Raw genomic sequence first — 24,550 nt, 5'->3', positions numbered from 1 at the left:
AGCTAGTGGCTCAGGCACATTGACCTACTTTAAGTCATTTTTTTCCAATGTCTGCAAAAACCTTATGATAGACAGCACAATCCTGGACAGAGAGCTGTACCGCAAGGAAAGAGATCCAGCTCAGCCCCTTTGTGACTCTGAAGAGGCTGCTTAACCCAAGAGAGTAGGGGTTATAAATACTGCCTATTTCTGTTGACCCAAAACAACTCATAGGCAGGATGAAATGCCACAATAAAATGTGAAGGGGAAAAACAAAAATACCAAAGAGAAATCAGAAGATAGTCCTCTGATAGGACTAAAAAAAAAAAGTCCTCTAGCTGGACTAAAACTCTACAATTTTAGAGCTAAATTAGAAGAGTAATTAAAGAACACTGTTGAGGCCCAAATTAGTGGCCCAAAGACCAAACGGAGGAAATATCTCAAAGCACAAACATGCATGCACACACACATACACAAAAGTATAAAGGTGACGAGGGGAGAAAAGGGTGATCGATAAATTGAAGATATATAACATGTGGCTAATAGGTGTATTAGAAGAGAAAAAGAGACAAAAAGAATACGTTTGCAAATAACAGAAGAAAAAAGTATCCAACTTGAGGAAAGACATAGATTTACATGTTGAAAAGATAACTGAAGATGGAGGCAAATGTAATGTGGAAGTCACATCTAGGCACATTCTGTAGAATTAATCAACACCAAGGAGAGAGAGGAATTCTTACAAACTCCCGGCCCAAAACAGAACAAAACAAAAAGGTACCTATCAAGGAAAATGGATCAGACTGGCGTGGAGCTAACCATCGGCAACACTAAACCAGCACTTGGTGGTGACAGACCGTGGAAGAAAAAGAGTGAAGCCCAGGAGTGCTTTACCCAGTCAAGGATTTTACCTGCCAGCGGAAAAGAAAAAAATATTTGCAGATATATACAGGTTTAGAGACTGTATTACCTACATAACCCATATGAGGAACATATTCAATGAAGGGCTCTAACCAAACAGTAAATAACACTAAAAGCCATCAAGGAGGATGAAGGAAAGAAGAAATAATTGGTTATCAATGTGATATGAATATGTGTTTGATGTACTTGCTAGGACACTTTATAGGGGAAGGCCTACTAAGAATCTATTACATGCATTCCCAGTGCTATTACCCTAAAGGGACTGAAAATTGATTCTTTCCGGTGTGAGTGTAGAGATATGTGTGTAGATGAAAGTTACTCTTTTTTATCAATAAAACATAGATATACAAACAGTAAATATGCAATATATCTGTGGTATTAAAATTTCATGGTGGCGGCAGGATTAGGAAAAAATGTCTAAAAATTTCCCAAGTAAGGTGATAATGAAAAAAAGGTTGAGAAACACTGATCTACAACAAATTGTATAAAGGATCTCAGTAAAAATTAGAATAAGAGCTGAGGAGGGCTTAAAAGGACTAGATGGGAAAAAGGTCATAGTAATGGAACTGACAGTTATAAACTGGTATGTACCAAACAGCATAGTGGCTAAATACATAAAGCAAAAGGTAATAAAAAGGCAATTAAAACACTACCACTGGGCTTCCCTGGTGGCGCAGTGCTTGAGAGTCCGCCTGCCGATGCAGGGGACACGGGTTTGTGCCCCGGTCCGGGAAGATCCCACATGCTGCGGAGCGGCTGGGCCCTTGAGCCATGGCTGCTGAGCCTGCGTGTCCAGAGCCTGTGCTCCTCAACGGGAGAGGCCACAACAGTGAGAGGCCCGCGTACCGCAAAAAAAAACAAAACAGAAACAAAAACAAACACTACCACTTTAAAATATGTCTTTCAAGCCTGGGTAGATCTAATAGAAAATAAATGAGGGTATATGAAAATTAAATAATACAATTAATAAACTTGATTATGTGTACATTTATATATTTTTCATTTTATATATCAAGCCCCTCAAAACAATATTTGTCTGTGGAACATTTACAAAAAAAACCTTCCTGTAACTGCCATTAAAAAAACTTGAACAATGGTTAAAATGAAATATTCTACAGGCTTCATTCTCTGCTCATAATGTAACAAAATGAGAGACACACCATTAACATGTAACTCATAAAACAAATCTTAACTACTTGAACATTTTAAAACTCACTCTTAGATTATCCTTACATCAAAAGAGAAAAGAAATGTGAATTTTTCTATTCTCTAGGAAACTATGAACAGTTGAGCTCTTCATAGCAAAACCATGAAATGAAGAAATATTTGGTGTCAGGGAGAAATTTTTAACTGTAAATGTCTTCAGTATTATTAAAAATGAACCATAGAGTCACAGTAATCATATTAATATGGTAGTGGCATAGGAATGGATAAACAGACAAGGGGACTTACAGAGAATCCAGAAATAGTACTACACATGATTTTTATTTAAAACATGCTATTTTAATTCAGTCTGAAAGAGGTGAAGCGGTTTAATCAGGCACAAGTGGAAGATACCCCTATATTACACTACATAGAAAAATATGTTCTCAGGAAGGATAAGGATACACCAACACTTTCAAGAAAATCTGGGCAACTACATCTACAGTCTTGGAGTGGTGAAAACCTTAATCACGCTGTAGGAGGCTAAATAACGGCCTCCAAAGATGTCAGGTCCTAATCTGGAAACTGTCAACGAAATAGAATCTTTGCAGATGTGATTAAATTAAAGGTTTTGAGATGAGGAGATTATCCTGGATTATTTGAGTGAGCCCTAAAGGCAATCATAGTAGAGATAGACAGAAGGGACTCTGACACACACAGAGGAGGAGGGAGTGTGAACACGGAGCAGGCAGATTTGAAGATCCTGGCCTTGAGGACTGGGGTGACACAGCAGCAGACCAAGGGATGCCAGCAGCTACCAGAAGCTGGAAGGGGTAAGGAGTGTATTCTCCCCTAGAACATGGTGGCTACCCTCTGGAAGGAGCACCCCTCTGCTGACAACTTGGCTTTGGCCCAGTAAAACTAATTTCAGACTTCTGGCTTCCAGAACTGCAAGAGAATAAATTTCTGTTATTTTAAGTCACAGTGTGTGCTAATCTGTTGCACTGGCCACAGAAAACTGATAAACAAGCCAGCTATATAGAAGTAATAAAAGATATATAGAACTATAAAAGTAAAAAAAATTATAGAGCAAAAGATACCACAAAGTTAATGAAAAACAGTAAAAGTCTGGAATAAATATTTGTTATGCAAATGAGAAACAAAGAGTTAACAGCTGTACCCTACAAAAATAAATTAAAAATTAGTAAGAAAAGGCCAATAGCCCAACCAAATGTGGGCAAAGTATAGATTAGACAAGCCTAAGAAGAGCAAGCCTGCACGGCTAGCAGACATAAAGAGATGCTTTATGTTGACGAGAGAAGCATGACACAAAGCAATATAGAGATCTCTCTTTGCACTCAAAGAGACAAGAAATAATTTATGAGTGGCAGCATTTACTCTTGTCAACGATTTGGGGAAAGAGTACTCTAACATATTGCTTCCTTCCACACAGGAGTCTCACATCTAGAGGCCCATCCCAAAGAAACAAAGGTACCAAAATATGCGTGTGCCCTTATGATTATATATCTTAGGTATGCTATCATGATACACACACACACACACACACACACACACAGGATAAAAAGTTTAAATCAGAGTAAAAAGGGACATAAGGACTGATTAAACATTTGATGATACAGTCATGAGAAAACAAGATTTAGCATTTATTTGAAGATACAGTGTCCTTTTAAAGCAATACATTTGCCTTGACTTTTTTCAAATTTGTGACTTAACAGACAAAACCACACATGCATCAACCCCTCTTGACTCAATTTTGTTAGTTAATTTATTTAACCAGTCAGTATTATCTATAAGATTGACCTCTTATTTATTTACTATATTTAGTGAAATTTTTTGTTACTATGCTTACTGAAAAAAGTTTTCTTCAGTTTAGAGCACATACTAAAATTTTCTTATTTACTTATTATATTTACTGAAATACACAAAGTTTTCCAAGGGTATAAATGTAAATATATTACTTACTTATATATTTGTCAGTGTCAACTTTTACTCTCAAATACCCCCAGGACAAGGAAAAATGTCTTTTGAGCAAATTTATTCAACACATTTGCTGGATGCCTGCTATGTGCCACGGGCTTTAATAAGTATTGGAGATAAATGATAAATAAGCAAATACAGCAAATGTGTCAGATGACAGGTAAAGGAGGTCCAGGCCTACGGGAAATACAGCAAGGGCACTAATAACCCAGTCCAAGGCACTCAGGGAAAGTTCCCCCAAAAAGGGGAGGAAAGAAAGAATATTCAGGTGGAGATCTGTGGCAGAGACATAAGTAGGAGCACATCATGAAGTGTCTTGTAAGCCTGGACAAACAGTCTACACCTCACCTGGAAAACAGTGTGGACCTCTGAAGGATTTTACATAGGGAAGGGCATAATCAAATTTTTGTTCTGAAAGAAAACTCTTGACTACAAATTGGAGAAGGACTGGTACAGGGAAAGGCTGCAGGCTGAAAGAGAAATCAGAAGGTTGGTATGTGGTTTGGTGAGAGATGATATGATCTGAGCTAGTGTCAATGGCAGTCAAAAAGAAAAAAAAAAAAGGAAGGATCTCAGGTATTTATGAGACAGTACAGTGATGAACTGGATGCTTAGGCTTGGGGTGGGGAAAAGAGAAGAGCTGGGGATGGTGGCCAGAGTCCCCAGCTGTTTTCAGAACATGCCGATGGAATATGGAATTCCTTATCTGAAGCCAGAAGATGTTGGCCATTATATCAGTTCACAAATGTCCTGTGGTCATGGATCAATCACAGCTTCGGAACTCAGACCGTGCCACAGACCCAGTAACTTAATTGAGAATATCCACTTTTGGGGTAGCAAGCAATAAGGATTACTCGCTTGATATCAGCAGAGTATCTGCTATGTAGGCGTGCAGGCTGCCAGTCCATTCATTAGTCCAGGTTCCACCCCATTAAGGGATTTAATTATTTTGAAGAGTTAATCACCAAGACCTTGCCTAATGATGGTTATTCACAATTATGCACCCCATGGGTATGAACAAAGCCATCCCTGTCAGGGGCAGATGAAAAGAGATGAATAAGCTCATCATACCCACGAAGGGCCAGGAAATAGCAAGGAATTAATATCAGGAGCAGCATGCTTATTACAGGGATCTGGGCAGCTGGATTCCTACAGTACTAGAAAGTAGCTTTGAGGCTGCTCCAGTGTCCAGTCTGGCTGCAAAAGGTGGGTGGACAACGTAATCTTGGCAGTGCATTCAGCAGTATCTGGAAGAGTGTGCATGGCACTGCAGGAGATGGTAGCCTGTGATGTGACTGGGGCAAGGGAGGAGTACCAGGAGGTGCCAAACACTCCAGCTCTTCCACAATCACTTATTCTGAGTGGGCAGAGAGCCCCACACAGAATGGAGGCAGAATTCCTTCACATACTCTCTCCCAGTGGTCCCAGCTTCCCCAAGAAGCAACCATGAGGATTTACTACATTGCTCCCCCAAAACCCCATGGCCTTAAGAAACAGCTCAGACTCTTTTGCCCTCTAATCCTACTTCTGAGAATTGATGCTGAGTGAATGAGCAAAAAGAAGAGAACGGTTTGGGGCTTCCCTGGTGGCACAGTGGTTGAGAGTCCGCCTGCCGATGCAGGGGACACGGGTTCGTGCCCCGGTCCGGGAAGATCCCACATGCCACGGAGCGGCTGGGCCCGTGAGCCATGGCTGCTAAGCCTGCGCATCCGGAGCTCGTGCTCCACAACGGGAAAGGCCACAGCAGTGAGAGGCCCGCGTACCGCAAAAAAAAAAAAAAAAAAAAAAAAGAAATATTTACTGCAGTAGAATTTACTTCTGAAAAAAAGAAATAGCTTAAATGGCCAATAATAGAGAAATATCAATAGTTATATACATTTAATCTGGTGTATATGCTACATTGTATATTATGCAACCAATTTAAAATAATGTTTACCAGGGTTTCTAATAACATGGAAAGATGCTTATGGTGTGACATTAAGTTCAAAATTAAGAGACAAATTTCTTTATATGAGCCTATGTATGTAATTATGCATAAAATATCAAACCATTAAAAATTTTTTGTTGATGATCACATGGATGATTTTGTCCTCTTTCATTTCTCTGTAGTTTCCAAATTTTCTATAGTAAGAAGCTATTGGTATTATAATGAGAAAAAAATCCAACCTATTCTTTTTAAAAAAAAGTTCCAAAAACATCAATAGACCATAGGAATTACAGAGCGAAAGTCTAGAGAGAAAACAATCAAGCGTATAGGTAAACAAAACTAAGACAACTTTAAAGAAAAGTTATTATTTAATGAAAATAATTGAGAAGAATGTCTTCGGGTTCATGATTTATTCATGTCTATATGATTGGATTCTAAAAGAATCAAAGAAGTTAAACTCTTGCTAATCATAGTGTTTATGAGTTTATATTTGAATGATGATTTTCCTTAGAAATATATTAGAAAGCAAGGAAGAACATAATTAGAATTACTCAACAGATGGGGGAGCAAAAGCATACAGAAGCAGCAGGAATTCACTAAGAACTGCATTGAGGGAGGACCAGAAGCCACAAGAGCCAGGAGGGCTCTGCTGAGAGCAGAGAGAAAGCTGCACAAACCTGTTCGCTGACAGCTCCTTTCATCACTGCTCTACCACACTGTATTCTTATCACTGGTCTTTCTGTCTCCCCCACTACTCATTGCTCATTTGATTTTGTGTCCCCAGCAAACAGCGCAGTACCTTGATAAATGTTTGTTCAGTAAAGGCACATTCAAAATTAGTCTATGGCCACATTTCAAACAGGAGAATGCTAATTTATAAGCATGTGTCAAGTGTTGATTTTGTGGAACAAAAATGATACTATTTTGAAAGAAGGGGACAGTCTTTTCATAAGGTCACACTATTTTCATGTTGATACTGCACCAGGAGTTATTCAGTCTGGAGATGAGAAGGCTGAAGAGAACCTACTGTTTATGTGGAACATTGATATAGAAGTTGTCACCCTTTTATATCATCACTGAGAGAACAACTGGAATAAACAGGATTAAACCTAAACAGGTAAAATTAAGTTGACTGAGCAGAAAGGGACCAACCTGGCTCTATCGTGAAATCTATAAAAATCACACACTGTTTATTAGACTGGGATGGTTTAGAGCAGTAATTCTCAACCCTGGCTGAACAATGGAATCCCTAAGTTATCTTTTAAAAGGTATCAGACCCTGAGCCCCTCTCCAAATATTCTAATTTAACTGATCTGAGGTGAGCTTGGACATCGGTATATTTCAAAGGCTCCCCAGGTGATTCTTACTGGTCGTTATGGCTGAAAGTTGCCATACCGGGACAGAAGGGTAAGAATCTACTTGAAAATATGCACATTTTTCTTTCTCTTTTCTTCACCTAAACTTTGAAGAACCACCTGAATTATTATTCTGGGAAGAATTATCTTAACCTCCTTTAATATAAGTTGAGAACCTGATGGACAGCTGAAAGTTATTCCTGCTGTAAAATGATAAAGTAAATTCCTGTATGGAATTTGAAAGTAAATGTCTTGCACTAGAAAAACAAAAATCAAATGAAAACAGCAACTATCTTTTGTGAGCTCCATTATTTGCTGTTTCACAAACTATCTAATCAAATTTACAAAGCAATCAAATGAGACAGGCATCATTAAATCCATTTTATAGATAAGGGAATTGATGATCAGAGGGATTATGACATTTGCCCAGTGTGACCACAACTACTAAACTGCTGGTCATGTCAAATATGGTTGATGCCAAACCTGTGGTCTTTCTACTGTAGCAAATGCCTCCTAGACAGTTTGCCTTTTCCATAAAACCAAACTTTGAGAACTGAAAATACAAAAAATAATGGATTCTAAACTGAGCCAAATAACAACAGAGCATTAGTATGTATCCTAATTATGTTCTAATTAATTTATACATGTTTTATATTCCCCTATAACTCCATAAAAGCACAAAATAGACTATAGGAAGTTTGCCATAATATAGTAAAAATGTATTCAAGTCCTCAGATCTACATCAAAACAAAGGATGAAATGTGCATTTTCCATGTTGTATCATAATATCCTACCTTCTCTGGCTGTCTCACTCCAACCTACTAATTACAATATACCAACCTCTTAATTACAACAGGTTGGAAGAATTTCAATTATTTAAAGGACCCCTCTCCACCAACTATGCTCATCTCCTTTCAGGCAAAATGAAAAGCAGGAACTATTGTGATTTTATTTTTCCTAGATTACAAAATAGTAATAAAGAAAAAAAATTCTAATTAAATATTATGATGAGGCTGCAACATTTTTGGATACTTTTATCAGACTTTTACATGGAAACGACATTGTCAAAAATAGGATTCTCCCGGGTTCCAGAAATACCCCTGTGTTGCAGAGTAGATGCTGACCGTTTGCACAATGAATGAGTGTAAAGACTACTTCAGTAGACTTGGAGAGGGAATGGAACAGCAGGGATGGGAAAGAAAGGAAGAGTGGGCTTAGAAGGGCATTGAAGATGGAGAATCAATAAGATGGTGGAGACTGGGAATGAGAAGTAGTGGAGTGTGTGGAGTCCTAGCTGACTCCACCAGACTGCAGGCTCCCTGAGGATGGCTAAGAGATATTACAGGTCAAAGTATGAAGTGATAGTAATAGAAAATGTTAACAATATCATTTATGAACAAATCATGAAGATAGCTATGAAACAAACATCACAAGGAAAGGGTTTATAGTTGGCTGAAACAAAATCTCGCTTCTGTTGCTTAATCTACATTGATAGTCAGTTAGGAAGAATATTGCTAGGAAGGAATGAGTGGGCTACAAGACAGGGCCTGGAGACCTGAGTCACACAGGGATGCAGCTGCCTAATCAAGGGACGGCAGGATGCATCCCACCAAAGTGAGATCACTGAATGCTGCCTGGCCTTAGGGGGCTTCAACTTAAACAAAAACAAGGAGCAAAACACCAACCAGTTGACTAACTAACAAAAATCAGAAGTGGCTGTAGGTTGGATAAGATCACATTACTTCCTGCGTATTCAAGATTCAAGATGTCAGCTGTCCAGAGGGATATATGTGTATGCATGTATATATGTATACATAGATAGATGGGTGAGAGCAAGACACTGCGTGTGTGTGTGTGTAAAAATCTGTAATAAATAAAAGTTAGAATTCCATATATAATGATAATTTTCCTAATCCTTCTTATCTACCCAGAATCTCACATTTGTAGAAATTATATTCCTCTTTTAATTTTACATGGTAACCATCTTGGATTCTAGTGTAAAGTACCCAGGAAGAGCTCATTATTTGTTACTACAATTAAACTGACTTGAACTAAAGTTGCAGTGTGCACCTAAATAAGTAAATGTGAATGATAACATTCATGAGTTTAACAATAAACACTTACATAGGCACTAAATGGTCAAAGGCTGTTCTATACCCTTTACATATATTAACTAATTTAATCTACACAACAACCTATGAGGGTAGATTCTGTTATCACCTTGATTTTGCTGATGAGAAAAGTGAGGCACAGAGAGTTTAGCATCTAGCTCAAAGTCACACAGCTAATAAGCAGATAAAAAGAAATATAAACTATACTCCTGACTCATTTCTATAGTCTGTCTACCACTGACAGTCTGCCTACCACTTACTGTGTAGAGACAGGATCCTGGCTTATGCTTTCCAAAATAACCTCTTGGATCATTGAACTTTCAAACATGCTAGTTACTAAATTGAGCAAATACTGTTCAATTTTAAAAATCATAATTTTTCAAAATTAAACAATTGTGATGTATCATCAACTGGTAATCGTGGCTCACTGTAGACCAGTAACTAATTGATTTCATATAAATACATCTCTTTAAGATTCAGTTGTTGTAGCTCATTAATTATTTTATTTGGTTTCTTCCAATGAACTCATAGAGAATAGGACTTTTTGCTCAATGAATTAGGTAGCTCTACTAAGAAGCCTTTGTCAAATCATATTTCCTGGCTTTTCCTAAAGAGTCTTGATTTCATAAATCTCCCTCATTTTATCCCATAAATTAGCAATCAAGTTGTCCTAGAAATTCAATGTTTCAGGGTCTAAACTCATCATTTGGACAGAAAGAAACAAAACCCTTAGCCCAACCATGTCTTTTGATTAAATATGAAAATATAATTTCCATGGAACTGTAGACCTCACTAGCCCTTAACATGACTGTGATCCAGAGCAAGGTCACTGCCCAGTTTCTTTCAGCACAGAAGGAAACAACCACAAAAAGATTAACAACACCCAGGGCGAAGTAGGAAAAACAAGATGAGTTTTTCTGGGTGGGAATTAAAATAGCGACCCTTTGGCAGCACAGATTAAAAGTGCATTTTTAATGAATGTGTCTATTTCCAGGCAAATGAAAAAAAAAGGTAGGCATTCATCATCCTATTAATAATAATGACCATAGCTCACTCTTACAAAATGGCATCCGGAGAGGACACAGACATCCAGAGAACACACAGATGTCATGTGCCATGTTTATTTGTGTCCCTTTTCTGCTGAGCTGGGGCCTGCCTGCCACTGGCTATACCATTCCTTGGTGTATTTTGCTTACAGCTGCATTATGATAAGTAGATGGGCTGCTTTTCAGTTATAATTCCTACATATTTATTTACCATTTATGGTTTCCGTTTAGGACTTTTCAGGCTCTGTTGGTTTAGAAGTCTGTTAGAATAGTCCTGTTTGACTATTGTGCCTCTCAAAATAAAAATATTTTCTTTTAAAAATATATTAATGGAAAATAAGCTATGAACCTGAGCCAATTTTCTGAAACATCTTTTAAAAATTTTAATTAGCTCACTTGAGTAATTACAGTGTGAATTTCACTTTCTTAACATCCTTTTTTCTGTGTGCAATAAGTCAATCAATGACTATATCCCAATATTTATGAGGGCTTGGTAAAAATAAAAACATGCTCAAAGGTCCAAAGATTAGCCATCCAAAATCTGAAAGGTTGGGTAAAGTCTTTAATTTCCTATTTCCATTTGAAAGATAAAATCAGGTAAAATTTAAATCAAATAGGCTTTCAGCCAGTACCTTCATTGGTAGAAATGGTAAAACTTGATGGCCTGGAGAGAACAGGATATGGATCTTTAAAGTGTACCTGAAGAGAAAAACCTGGCAGCAAGGACCTGCTTTCTTTTTTCCATTCCTGATCTCTGTACAATTACCCCTATGGTGTGGTGAGAGGGCAGCAAGGAGTGAGCCAGGCTCTTGAAAAATAATCTCTAAAAGTCCAAGACATGTGGTATTTAGACAAGTTCTTCTGGGCCACTGAATCCTAAGTCCTTTTGCAAACGCTGCTCTAGGGCTTGAGGGTCAGGTGAGGGGAGATGGGAAATGGAGCAAACCAGGCACCAAGCGCTCTACTCCACACGCTTGTTCTTTCTTTAAAGACTACACTCCATGCCTGGTGTTCAACTAGTGGCAGTCACTTGGCCACCAGTGGACCAGAGGAAGAGGAGAAAGGTTACTGTCTTGTTGAAGTTGCAACCCTCCGAACTCCGCTGTCAACCTCCCCGCTCCCTCCTGCTCACCACTCCTTCCACGATATGGTACTCAGGGCCAAGAGCAGACAGGAGTAGGGAGAGCTGTTCATGAGAGATGGGTCTCACATCCTGCTTGAATCCATTTAATTTCCTAAGCAGGTAAAGCCCCTCTATCCTTCATGTCTGCAAATGCAGCTCTCTCCTTGTAAAGAGGCAAAGTGAAATTAGCTCAAAACTCTGAAGAAAACCAACTGGTGTTAAACTGTAAAGGAGCCTGGTGCTGTTAGGGGAATGAGAGGCAGCAAAAAGCCATCGCTGGTGGGCACAGAATGACTCTACTAGAAGATATCAGTTCACACTGGGGTCTCCTCCTAAAGGACTGCTGGGTGAGTTCAGTAATAGCCAGGTTACTGACAGCAAATTGAAAAATTCCATTTCCTGGTAGTAGGCCAGCTGTTAAGAGAGTGACTTGAATTAAGCTAAGTGTTACCTTCTTTCTGCATGGGTAACATCGACCTTAATTCACTCTAAAGCCATGCAACTGACAAATACTTTTTCCCTGACCAAACTCTAGCCAGGATCCTCTGAGTCTACTTCTCTATCAGCCCTCAACCTTGGCCTATAAAGACTGTAGACTCTCAACACAAATCATTTCATCCACCCTGCTCTGCCCTACCTCTGTCTCTCCTCCCCCATTAAAAGGCTTGAACAAACACTAACATGGTTTCTAACAGCTCAAGGCCACATCTCTAGGATGACCTTAGCCCCCATTAAAGTGCCTGCCTAAGAAAGCTCAAGACTGCCAAAGAATAGGCTGTTCTGCCAACACCTGAAGATAGGCCCCTGTCTCCCAGCCTATGTGGGAGGGTAGGAGCCTAACTTGGAAAAGCACCAGCTAGCAATCCCAGATGGGGTTCACACATGGACCAACCCTCTTTCCATTTTTTATAAATTTCTACTTCCCTGACCCTGTTCAGGCCCCTGTCACGCCCTTCCATCTCCCTCATTCTTCCTATATAAAGTGCCCGGGCATCTCTGTACAAATCTAAGTTGAGTTCCCTTCACCTGGACCTCTTCCCTACTGCAACAGTATTACTGATTAAAATCTGTCCTGACCACTTTAACTAGCATCCAGCTTTGTTTATCTTTCCATTCAACAAATATTTACTACACAACAAATATTTACTGAACACCCAGTATGCATCAAGCACCATGCTAGGCACTGTTAGGCAAAACAGACCTAGAGCCTCACGCATCCATTTCACCACTGCCCTGTGAGCAGTACTGAATACTGACCATGATGTGACTTCAGGAACCGTGACACAGAAAGGCTGTGCCATTCTCTGATGACCCATCTTCTCCCAGAGTCTGAACACCAGGAGGGTTTGCTGGGCTCATAGAGCAAGAGGTCAGAATGGTTTGGTTCAGCTCTTTTCAAAGGTTTGTGAGTATACAAACCACCTGGGAATTTGGCTGCCAACAATTCCTCCCATTCCTGTACATGTATGTTCGTCCTAGAGTCTCTTGTCCCTCCAGTGATTGTGGCCTGGCCATGTGACTTTGTCAGACTAACAGAATGTAGCAAAGTAAAGTTCTGGGAGCCCAGGAATTAAGAGGTCTTGTAGTTTTCATTTTCACTCTCCTGGGATCCAGCTGCCTTATAAAAAGCTTGGGTTAGATTACTGAATGATGAGTGTCCACATGCAGAGAATGAGATGTGTCCAGCCCTCAGGCAGTCCAGCTTCAGCTACCCTCCCACAACTGCATAAGTAATCCCAGCCAGCATTACTGAAACAAAAGAACTGTCAACCAAGTCACAGAATCATAGGAAATAATAATGAATACGCTTTGGAGTTGTTTGTTATACCACAATAAAAAATTAAATAGAAACTACTGTTGCGAAAACTTAAAGCATGTGGCATTGTCTCTGGGACTGGGTGGTGGTAGGGGCTGGAATCTCATTCTGTTACTCAAGGCTGGAAGAACAGTGAAGAAATTGCTTTTGAGGACTTGAGAAAGTAATGGTAGAAAGTTTGGCAACGCTACTGCCTGCTGTAAAGTAGGAGATAGAAAATATGACTAGTGGATTTGGAGATCTGGCTAAGGAGATTGTTCAGGCAGATTATCATTCAAAGTTTTGGTGGTATATGATAAGAAGAAACTATTTCATTTTCATGCAGAATTTTGAGAGGAATGTAGAAAATCTAGGACAGTCTCTCAATTGAGCAAAAACATTCTCAAAATGAGAAATGACCTCAGGGTAAGGATCAAATCAAAGCTGTGGCTGTACGATTCCATGTTGAGACCTCTGAAGGATTAAAAGCGGTGGTGGTGGTGGGCTGCCTCTCAAAAGGGCTCCTGGAAAATTCAAGGGTGAGGTTCCGAAGCATCTTGAGTCACAGTCCAAAGTAGAAAAAGACCACCTGTGAGTTTTTTGTGGTGTGGCCTTTTGCTAATAGAGTGGATTATAACTGGATACATAGTAAGTCTACAGAAGTTTTTAAGGGGTCGTTCCATTTTGGACTAAAAAAGGACAGAGGTGGTTTAAAATGAAAAGAGGTCTCTGGGGCCTCAGATTTCTACTGGTAGAAAGCCAACCAAGAAAATATGTCTGAAGCAAGCACAGGCTATTTCTTATGAAAAAGAAAGAAAAACACAGAGGGTGGAGCAAAGAGTTTCTGAGAACGGCAGATTAGGAAAGCACCCCCAGGAAGCAGAACTAGATCCCAGTCTAAAGACATTCCCTGTTCTCCAAGTTCGGAAAACTGGTGATGTGTGCCAGGTTGGCTTTTAAAACTGCTGTGGGTTCAATGACTAATTTGTGCTCTCTACTTCCCCCTTTTGAACAGAAGTATCTATCGTAGTTATCTCTATTTTGCCATTGTATGCTGGGGGGCATGTATCTTGTCTTTGTAGTTCACAGGTTTCCAAATCAAGAGGAGCCCTCATGAGGAGTCCTATTCAGATCCTGTCCTGATGCAGATGAAGAGATCCTAGACTTTGAGCCTTTGCTGTGACGGGATACAAGTTTTGGGGGATGAGGAGCGCATTTTGTATGTGGGAGAGACAGATGGATTGCTGTGGCCAGAGTGCACTGTGGTATATAATTTCCAAAGATGCCTGCCAACAATTCTCCACATTCCCATATGGATGCTACCCCTCTCATCTTGGATTTGTGACTTGCTTTGACCAATAGAATAGGGTGGAAGCAATTGGGATTCTAGAGCTCAGGTCTTAAGAGGTCTCACAGGGCTTCCCTGGTGGCGCAGTGGTTGAGAGTCCGCTTGCCGATGCAGGGGACACGGGTTCGTGCCCCGGTCTGGGAAGATCCCACATGCCGCAGAGCGGCTGGGCCCGTGAGCCATGGCCGCTGAGCCTGTGCATCCGGAGCCTGTGCTCCGCAACGGGAGAGGCCACAGCAGTGACAGGCTCGCGTACCGCAAAAAAAAAAAAAAAAAAAAAGAGGTCTCACAGTTTCTGCTTTTGCCCTTTTAGGATATAACCACAGGTAAATAATTCAAGCTGCTTTACTGAATGATGATAGACACATACAGAGAGAGAGAAGTCCAGCCAGCTGCTAGACATTCCAGCCATCTGAGGTAAGATGCTCATATGTGAGGAGTCATCTTGCACCCTCCAGCCCCAGGTAGGCCACCTCAGCCAACACTATTTAGATCAGAGACAAGTTCTCTGACAAACGCTGCCCAGAATCATGAATAAATAAATAATTGTTATTTTTATAAACCACTAAGTTTTGGGATGCTAAATGCTGCAATAAGTACCTGAAGCACCTGCTTCAGCAGAGGTAGAACAGTGCAGAACATAATTAGTAAAATTATCCAATTCTTCTTTAGTATAGCCTTTATGGGATTTTTGTTTATTTGTACCTATTTTCGAATACCTTTTGACTTTAAAATAGTATAATTGAAGCAAATCAAAGCACCAATGAGGTAATGATTATAGGCTTAATGCCAATACATTTTGTATACAAACAGACAAAATTAATTTTATCCTTGACCCCCCCATAGGACATTTAAGTATAGGGCAATGGTCATATACTTGATAGCTCAGTGCTATCATGGTTGTACCAACATAAAGAAAAACATGCTAAAGATTACCAGGATCGGGGTGGCGGGGGTGGTGGTGTGATGAATTGGGCGATTGGGATTGACATGTATACACTGATGTGTATAAAATTGATGACTAATAAGAACCTGCTGTATAAAAAAATAAAATTCAAAAATTAAAAAAAAAAAGATTACCAGGATCATTTTCTTATCTCCAGGACATTTCATTCAGAAATCATTCAGATCATTTAGTCAGTTTTCTAAAGGCTGTTCTTATAACTAGTAAATTTCTTTTTCCTCTTCACTCAAATATGACAGAGTCAAGAATATACAGCTATACTGGGAAGTGTGACTCCACTATTAAAAAAAGTTGGCTCTGAGCCACAAAGACAAATTAGGACACCAATTAACCAATTAAATGTCTCAGCAAGCAGTTACAGAATTGAAACTGTAAACATGCAGGTTGTGCAAAGCAGAATTCTGGGGTGTGCCATCAATGGACACAAGACACCTCTAAAGTTGTCCGATACAGCAGTGCTGCATAGAGAGCCTCTTGTTTGCAAAGATGAGATGTGATTTTGCCCTTGAAAGCACTGCATTCTAGTAGAAGCTGAGCAACCTACGATTAACAATGGCACATACATATAAATGTAATAATGGACATGAACTATGGGTATAGATAGACTGAAAAAATGAGCTTGAACTTGAGGAGTGGAAGCAAGAATACTGAGTATAAAATGCACATAAGTAAAATTGTCACACACATTAGAGGATGCAGCTTACCTGACATGCTGATGGATGACTGTGGTTGAGATCCCAATGGGAAGATACTATGTCAACAGACTTTTTGGCCATGCTGAGTAAGTTCATCCAGCCTTGGAAAAGTGATAAGTGAAATGGTGCATTTTCTGAATAGGTAAGGCCTTCAGGAATATTTTCCACCAGGGCAATTCTTAGAAAAGATTTTGAAAAACAAACAAACAAAATCTAGTCAAATTTGAAGCCACAGATCTTTACACATGCATACAGAGACATCTGAAAAATACTCTTTACTCTTTCTGAATGTATATGTTCCTCATAATTTACATTTTTCAACAAAGGCATTTAACATTTCCTCTATGCTAATCTACTGTGTTCTGAGAGTTTATGTTCAATTTCTCCTCAGTTAGCACTCATATTTCAGAAAATCATAGTATATGTCCCTAATGTCCAGTGCCAAACTAGCCTTAAGAAAAAGTCCAGAGCCTCCTACACAAGCATCTTCCTCTAGTAATATCTCCAGTTTCTAGTACAATGTTGGACATATATTAGAACTAGTTTAGAAACTAAAATATTATGTTTTATTACTACTAGAAAATAAAAATAGTAAATGCTATTACTATTGCTTAAAACCTCTGTTAGTACTTCCCAGCCTAAGGCATAAAATGATACTAAGAAGGAAATTTAAAAACCGGCCTGTTGGGCTTCCCTGGTGGCGCAGTGGTTGAGAGTCCGCCTGCCGACGCAGGGGACACGGGTTTGTGCCCCGGTCCGGGAAGATCCCACATGCCACGGAGCGGCTGGGCCCGTGAGCCATGGCCCTGAGCCTGCGCTCCGCAACGGGAAGAGGCCACAACAGTGAGAGGCTCGTGTACCACAAAAATATAGCAATAATAAATAAATAAATAAATAAAAACTGGCCTGTTGCAGGGCTTTATTAAAGTTGGAGATGGGGAATATATAAAATAATAGTAATAACCAAGCCCTAAATAAACTACAATCAGCAATATCCTAATAAATGTGTCTTTTCTTTTTATACTTCCTTATTTGTTGACAACATATACACTGTGGCTTGCGTTGGTGCTGCAGCTAAGGCTGTGTGGTTTTCACTTCTGAGTTAGCCAGGTGACACATAACATTTTAGTTTTTTAAATTTATTTTTTAAATCTTATTTATTTATTTTTATATTATTATTATTTTTTAAAATCTGAATACCATGGGGCATCCTTGAAAGGTCACTGGCATGGAAGTTCAATATCTTAGTTCCCTGATGAGGGAACGAACCTGGGCCCTCAGCAGTGAAAGCTCAGAGTCCTAACCACTAGAGTACCAGGGAATTCCCTGACTTTTCTTTTTATAAACTTATTTATTTTTGGATGTGTTGGGTGTTTGTTGCTGCATGTGGGCTTTCTCTAGTTGTGACAAGAGGGGGCTACTCTTTGTTGTGGTGCGCAGGCTCCTCATTGCGGTGGCTTCTCTTGTTGCAGAGCACGGACTCTAGGCATGCGGGCTTCAGTAGTTGTGGCACATGGGCTCAGTAATTGTGGCTCACGGGCTCCAGAGCACAGGCTCAGTAGTTGTGGCACACGGGCTTAGTTGTTCCGTGGCATGTGGGATCTTCTGGACCAGGGCTCGAACCCATGTCCCCTGAATTGGCAGGTGGATTTTTAACCACTGTGCCACCAGGGAAGTCCCGATAACATTTCAATAAAGGAATAAACAGGTTTTTTTTTCCAGTTTAAGAAATGTAAATTCTCCTGCAACTCTTGACAGGAAACTCCTAACTCTTATGAAGATAGGGTTAGGGTAAGGGTGTAAGCCCTTCTAGAACAGATCTTTTTATTCAAAGCTATGCATCCCTAGTGCTGGATACATAATTAGGGCTCAAGAAATACCTATAGAATGAATCTCAGCTTCTAATACAGAATCCAGAGCTTCTCACTAAAACTGCTAACTGTTTATTTTAATGAGACTTGTTCCATTTAGCCAATTTTAGAAACAAAAACAATACTCTCAGTAATATGTTTGTGTATTTGATGAATATCATAGCCAAAATGGGGTTGGGTATATGTCTTAGAGACATTCACAATTTTAGGGTCCAATCATCCAGCCACTACCCACAAATGAATTAAATCTTGTTGAGACCTTATGAGCACAGGACAAGTAAGTCATTTACTGTACCTAACACAGAAATGACTATGACAAAACTCCCTAGTCCTCTGGAATCTATAATCTAGTGAAAGAGCCAGTCTCATACGTAATGATTTAAATAGGAGGTAGGCTCTAATAAATGGCAAAACAAGAGTAAGAATTAATTAGATGGATAAGCCACCATCTAAAGTACCACTGGAACATGAGCAGTGAGGAAAAAATAATTAGGTTGGGAGCATCTGGAACTGGAGAAAGTGGGACTTGAAATGAGTCTTCAAAGATATAATTTTTATGGGTCAGCTGGAAGAGAAAGATATTCTAGGTGTATTTGGATACTTGAGAGTTGGTTGGCCAAGGGAAGTGTGAGGTAAGAGAGTTATGGCAGGGGCTTGCCATGGTGGAGAAGACTGGCAGTGTCTTTAGGGACCACACTGTAGAGGTTGTGAACCAGGAAGAGAAGTCTGGACTTAATTTTGATGCTTTTGAGAGCAACCAAGTACATTTTAGGGGTCTAACTCTTGACAGCACACATGTATACCACTGGAAGGGAGATGACAATCAGTAGAGGGTAGAGGGTCCATTAAAACTGACGAGGAACACGGGAAAGGGGTGAGCATTGAGAGAGATTATCAAGGGGAAAAAAAAGAAGAGAAAACGAGCCCAAAGCCTAATGTGGGGGGAATGCCTACATTTTTCTGGTTGGTAGAGTGTGAAATGGATGAGAAGATTCAGAAGGGACCAAAAGAGAAGCAGGAAGACAAGAGAGGTCCAGAAGAATGCAGTGTTTGGGAAACCAAGGAGAGAGAGGGTCAAAAAGGTGGAGAGAGGGGATTATTTTAATCTACTTCAAAACCTTTGAAGGCAACAGACAGAAGTTGAAGTTGGATATTTTAATTCTATCCACACTTAAAGTCCAGTTATCTATGTAGATAGAAGGCAGACATAGCATGAAGAAATGATCCCAAATAATCAGCAGTTTTAGCCTCCCCTATGACTAAGGAATATGTTTAAAAATCAAACAAAAAAAGAATCCGAGCAAACAAAACAAAAATAGAACATCATTTAACAAACAGAACTAACTAGTTTCAATTTTACTTCAATATAAAAGCCATGCTGAGAAAGACAAAGAAGAATCAAGAAGCCCAGATAAACCAAACATACAAAATAAAGGATATAGAGTAATTGTACAGTTGTACGTGGCTCTGCACCACCCCTTTCTTCATACCACCTACATGGTTTCTGATAGGCATACAATAAGGATTCCCGATTTCTTTTAGAAATCTTTAGACCAGATATTCCTAACCTTGGATCCATGAATAGAATTTAGGGGGACTTATGAGCTTGATCTTTATTTTCCCTCATTTCTAACTGAAATTTAACATTCCTTTCAGTTATGGACATAGGCAAAAAATGACAGGAATATTAAAAGAACCTGTGATTCTGTCACCATTTAGAAAATTTACTAACATCGATCCATCCATTCCTGAGGGTCAATCCCGGCTGGGACAACATTTTATCTGCCAGCCTGACCCTGATATTAGGTGGAAACTCTGAAAGTTACAATTAGGCCCACAAACCCCGATGCCCCAACTCCTAGAGGTGGCCTTTGGGGTATTTGATAATTGAGATCCAGCTGAGAAGGAAGAGAAAACCCGATGTGAAAACACTCAGGCCAGGGCTCAAGTTAAACTGATGGCCATAGCTGTCAGCCATGCCTTGCAACCTCAGGACAAACCAAGGGGGCCAAGGAAGTTTAACCAACCACCTGGAGGTAAAACAAGCAAGGGGAAATGCTTCAAATGCAAGTCAACCGGCCAGTGGGCCCCAAAATAACAAATAGAACCCCTTGGTCCATGCCCAGTCTGCAAACAAACAGGTCATTGGAAGTGGGACTGTCCCCAGTCCCGAAGGGGAAGGGGGGGGCTCCCGCTCCTAAGATGGCCATGGATGACTGAGGTGGCCTGGGCATTCTGGGAGCTTCCCCTTCGCGAGATGTCTATCTCCTTCGAGGAGCCCTGGGTGGTCCTTGACGTGGCAGGTAAGAAAACCAGTTTTTTAATTGATATGGAAGCCACTTACTCTGTCCTGATCTCTCACGCTGTGCCTCTTTTCTCCAAAAGCTGTACTGTGACTGGTGTCAAAGGAAAGCCTCACACCCGTTTCTTCATTGGGCCTCTCACTTGTCAATTTGAACAGCATTTGATCTCACACGCCTTTTTAGCTGTGCCTTGAGTGTCCTAACCCACTACTGGGAAGAGACTTTCTGGGCTCCTTCAGAGTCATATTACGATTAGGAGGACCAGAGCAGCCCCTTTTCTTGATTCTGACTAAGGCAAATCAGCTGGAAGAACAAGGGCCTATTCCTAGTCATGTTCTACATGCAGTTAACCTTCCTTAATTTCCTTGGGACAAAGGAATCCCTGGGAGGCTATAAATGCCCAACCTGTAAAAACTAGCCTTAAGCCAGAAGTCACTTATCCTAACAAGAGACAGTACCCTATAAAGTTGGAAGCAAGAAAGGTTTGCAACTGCCCATAGATAATTTCTTAAAACATGGCCTGTCAGTATCCATGCAATGCCACTATTCTGCCAGTTGTTAAGCCAAATGGGGAATACTGTTGCAAGACCTTAGAGCAGTAAATGATGCAGTTGTCCCTATACATCCACTTGTGACCAATCCTTATAATGTATTAGTCCAGATTCCTGAAGTTGCCAAATGGTTTACTGTGCTTGACACAAGGATGCCTTCTTTTGCATCCGAGTTCATCTCTCATCTCAGTATCTGTTTGCCTTTGAGTGGACGAACCCCAACTCGGGCCAAATGCAACAATATACCTGGACAGTATTGCCTCAGGGGTTTCAGGACAGCCCATACTTGTTCTTCCAGGCCCTAGGAAAGGAACTAAGGGAAATATACCTAAAATAAGGGGCCATTCTACAGAATGTAGATGACATATTAATATGTAGCCCCACCATGGAGACCTCAGAACAGAATAACATTAAAGTCCTTAATTTCCTTGGGACCTAGGGCTATAGGATCTCCCAGAAAAAAGCATAAATCTCAAAAGCAACAAGTTAAATATCTGGGATATATTATAAATCCTGGAAGAAGACAGTTATCTCCAGATAGAAAAGAGGCTACATTAGGCCTAAGCCGTGGGCACCAAAAGGAAAATTCTCAAATTACCCAAGGGAACAACAGGGCAGATCGAGAGGCAAAGAAAAGAGCCCTGATGCCCATACCAGGTAGAAACCAACATTGAGAAAATTAGACAACAAGCCACTTGGCTTCAGCAGACAATTAACCACCAATCCTCACTATCAAATATGGGCAGGGGAACTGAAAACTGGTTCTCTAGTTTGTTCTCTTGAATCCCACAAGGTATAAAAGACTTTCTGGCAGGAGGTTGTCATTTTCTTACAACCCTTTTCTTTTCACTCATACTGATCTATGCCATATTTTGTCTAGTACTCCATTGTCTTCCCTACTGTTGTAAACCTGTGACTAAGACTTTTTGGTCCAAGGAGACCTGGGACCAACAGGTCCAGACCTTCCATTCTAAGAATAGAGAAATTTATTAAACTTTAACCCTGAGATTAACAAAATATACATCCAAGCAGAATGGCTTCTTGGCAGGGGCAACATTGCCCCCCCCTGTCTGGTCAACAGTTAAGGAAACCCTCCCAAAGTTAACCTGGTTCTTTCCCTTTCTTGGCACTTTAATGGCTATTGTTCTCCTTTTTAGCCCTTGTTTGTTTAAGCTTTTGATTAAGTTTGTGTCTTTTATGCTCCAACAGTTTAAAGTAAGGCTCAAGATGACTCAAGGAATTCAACCCTTTCCAGCAGAGAGTGGCCCAGGTCCCTACAGGTCCTTGGGACAGTCAGCGAGGGACTTCTACACCTCTGGGGTCAGCTAGGGTCTGCGGCCCCTGTCCAGCAGGAAGAAGTTTCAGAAGAAAAGACTTCTGGCCCTTGACCCCTTAAGAATAAGGGTGCAGAGTCTCTTAGGGGGGAATGAGACCCCCTGGGACTTGGGACCGTTTGCTGCAGTGCTGCAATGCTTGTATCTGGACACACCTCTCCTTGAGCAACAAAATACAAATAAACTATATGGGACTAAAAATAACTGTGTTCATGTGCAGTTGGGGCAAATTCTGGACAAAAGATACAATGAGACCAAAAAACCCAACTGCCACTTCTGAAGAGCCTGGAGCAGAGCAAAAACAGGGTGTTGGGAGCAAAAGCAGGGTACTGAGCATGCCCCCTGCACTCAACACCACCAGAGGGGTGGGCAAAACACCTAAGCCACCCCTCTGGCCCGACGCCTGGACACACCCCTAGCCTCACCCCATATAAGGAACAGGCTCGTCCCCCACTCAGAGAGCAAGTGAGTGAGCAAGGGAAGCTGTTGCCTATTCTTGCTTCCCGCTGCTGCAGCAGGGACCCAATAAAGCCTTGCCTGAAAAGAAAAGAATTTTCATACCATGGTATGATAACTATTGCTGATATCTCCAAGTATTTATCACTACTTTGAAATTATGGTAGTCATCAGATCTTGTTACTTCATGAATAAGTAGAGCAGAATATACATTACTATATCACAAATTTGTCTTTTTATATTTTTGATAATTTTATTTCAACATTACTAGTTTTCTTTGCAATCCTATGTATTTCAATTTATGCATTTAAAACATTATTCAAGGAAGGAGTCCATTGGCTTCATCAGACTGCTAATAGGGCCTGTGGCATAAAAAAGTTAAGAAGTTACTCATCAGATGGGTAATATATCTATTCCTTTTTTTTCTACTTCACACGCATTCTTATAAGATTTTTTTCCATTATTGAAGCCTTAGAAGTAGGTAAGATTATCAAGAGAGATTTTCAAGAGAAGAGAACTGGGTTGAAGCCTAATATGGAAAATATCTAATCACTTCTGGTTGGTAGAGAAAGTGGGGCAGGTAAAGAAGACAGTACTGGAAAGATTGGAAGAGTGAAATTCCCTGGAAGCCAAAGAAGACCAATTTTATCATTATTTGGTTTTTTACTAAACAGAAAAGTAAATTAGGAATTTATACTAAAAATAGAGACAACACCAAAGGTCTGGAGACCACACCTATGTTTGGTAACGAATTCTGGGGAAAACCTGCTCACCTCCTCACTTTCCTCCTTTCTTATTTTACCTGGAGATCTTGATTGCTCCTTTCGTAACACAATGCTTGTTTCCTATGCCCTGCTAAAAAAGGCCTTTAGAAATCAGTCCTGAAATGACTTATTCCTGTGACCTATCATTTTATTTCCTTTAACAAGCAACAGCTAGCTACACTGCAGAGGCCTGATCTAATTAGCATACATGCAGAGCTCATTTCCATGGATAGCAGCCCTTGTTATACTCTTCTTTCTCAAGCAAGGAAAAAAGTAGGCAGAACTCATTAAAATTCACCTTTGGGCAAATTTCTGGAATGCCTGCAGGCCTTTTTTCAGTTTTGATTTTTCTTTTGGATCCAAGATCCAATCAATGTTTACTTGTTGCACTTAGTTGTCTTATCTAGGAGAGTTCCCCAGCCTATTCCTGTTTTATTTGCTTACCAAGATGTCAACAATTCAGAAGAGCCCAGGTCAGTTGCTTTGCTAAATACTCCTGGATTTGATTTGCTTGGTTGTCGCTTCATAATTAGATTTAGGATAAGTATTTTTGGTAGGAACAGTACACAGGTAATGTGTCCTTCAAAGTACATCATATGAGGTGTCACATGATAGTGGCTTGTCCCACTACTGGTGATGTTAAGTTTGGTCGCTTGGTTAAGGGGGTATGTCAGATTTTTCAATTGAGCAGGACCTTCCTTCCCTCTATAATTAACAAATGATTTGTGCAGACGTATTTTCAGATGGCATGAATATTCCCTAACATTTCACTCACTGATTTGGCTTCTACCTATTTATGATTCTTAACTGAATCTATTTTTATTATACTTATAATTTTCTATCATTTCTTTTATATGTGTTCATTGGTA

The 24,550-nt window shown here is 40.1% G+C and overlaps 1 protein-coding gene across 1 annotated transcript in view; it reads right to left on the bottom strand.

The window, feature by feature from the left end:
- PLD5 (phospholipase D family member 5) overlaps window positions 1–24,550 on the bottom strand; it is a 270,932-nt gene that overhangs the window by 182,798 nt on the left and 63,584 nt on the right. The window contains 1 exon segment of the mRNA XM_089907920.1: window positions 16,412–16,580. Coding sequence (XP_089764046.1) covers window positions 16,412–16,580 — 169 coding nt within the window.

Source organism: Delphinapterus leucas, chromosome 1 (assembly GCF_059928025.1).
Source record: "Delphinapterus leucas isolate spDelLeu-1000000601 "Yukka" chromosome 1, BTC_Dleu_Yukka2, whole genome shotgun sequence".
In the NCBI taxonomy this organism is placed as follows: domain Eukaryota; kingdom Metazoa; phylum Chordata; class Mammalia; order Artiodactyla; family Monodontidae; genus Delphinapterus; species Delphinapterus leucas.
Note: the sequence above shows the minus strand (reverse complement) of the source record. Positions and strands in the feature narration are given on the sequence as shown.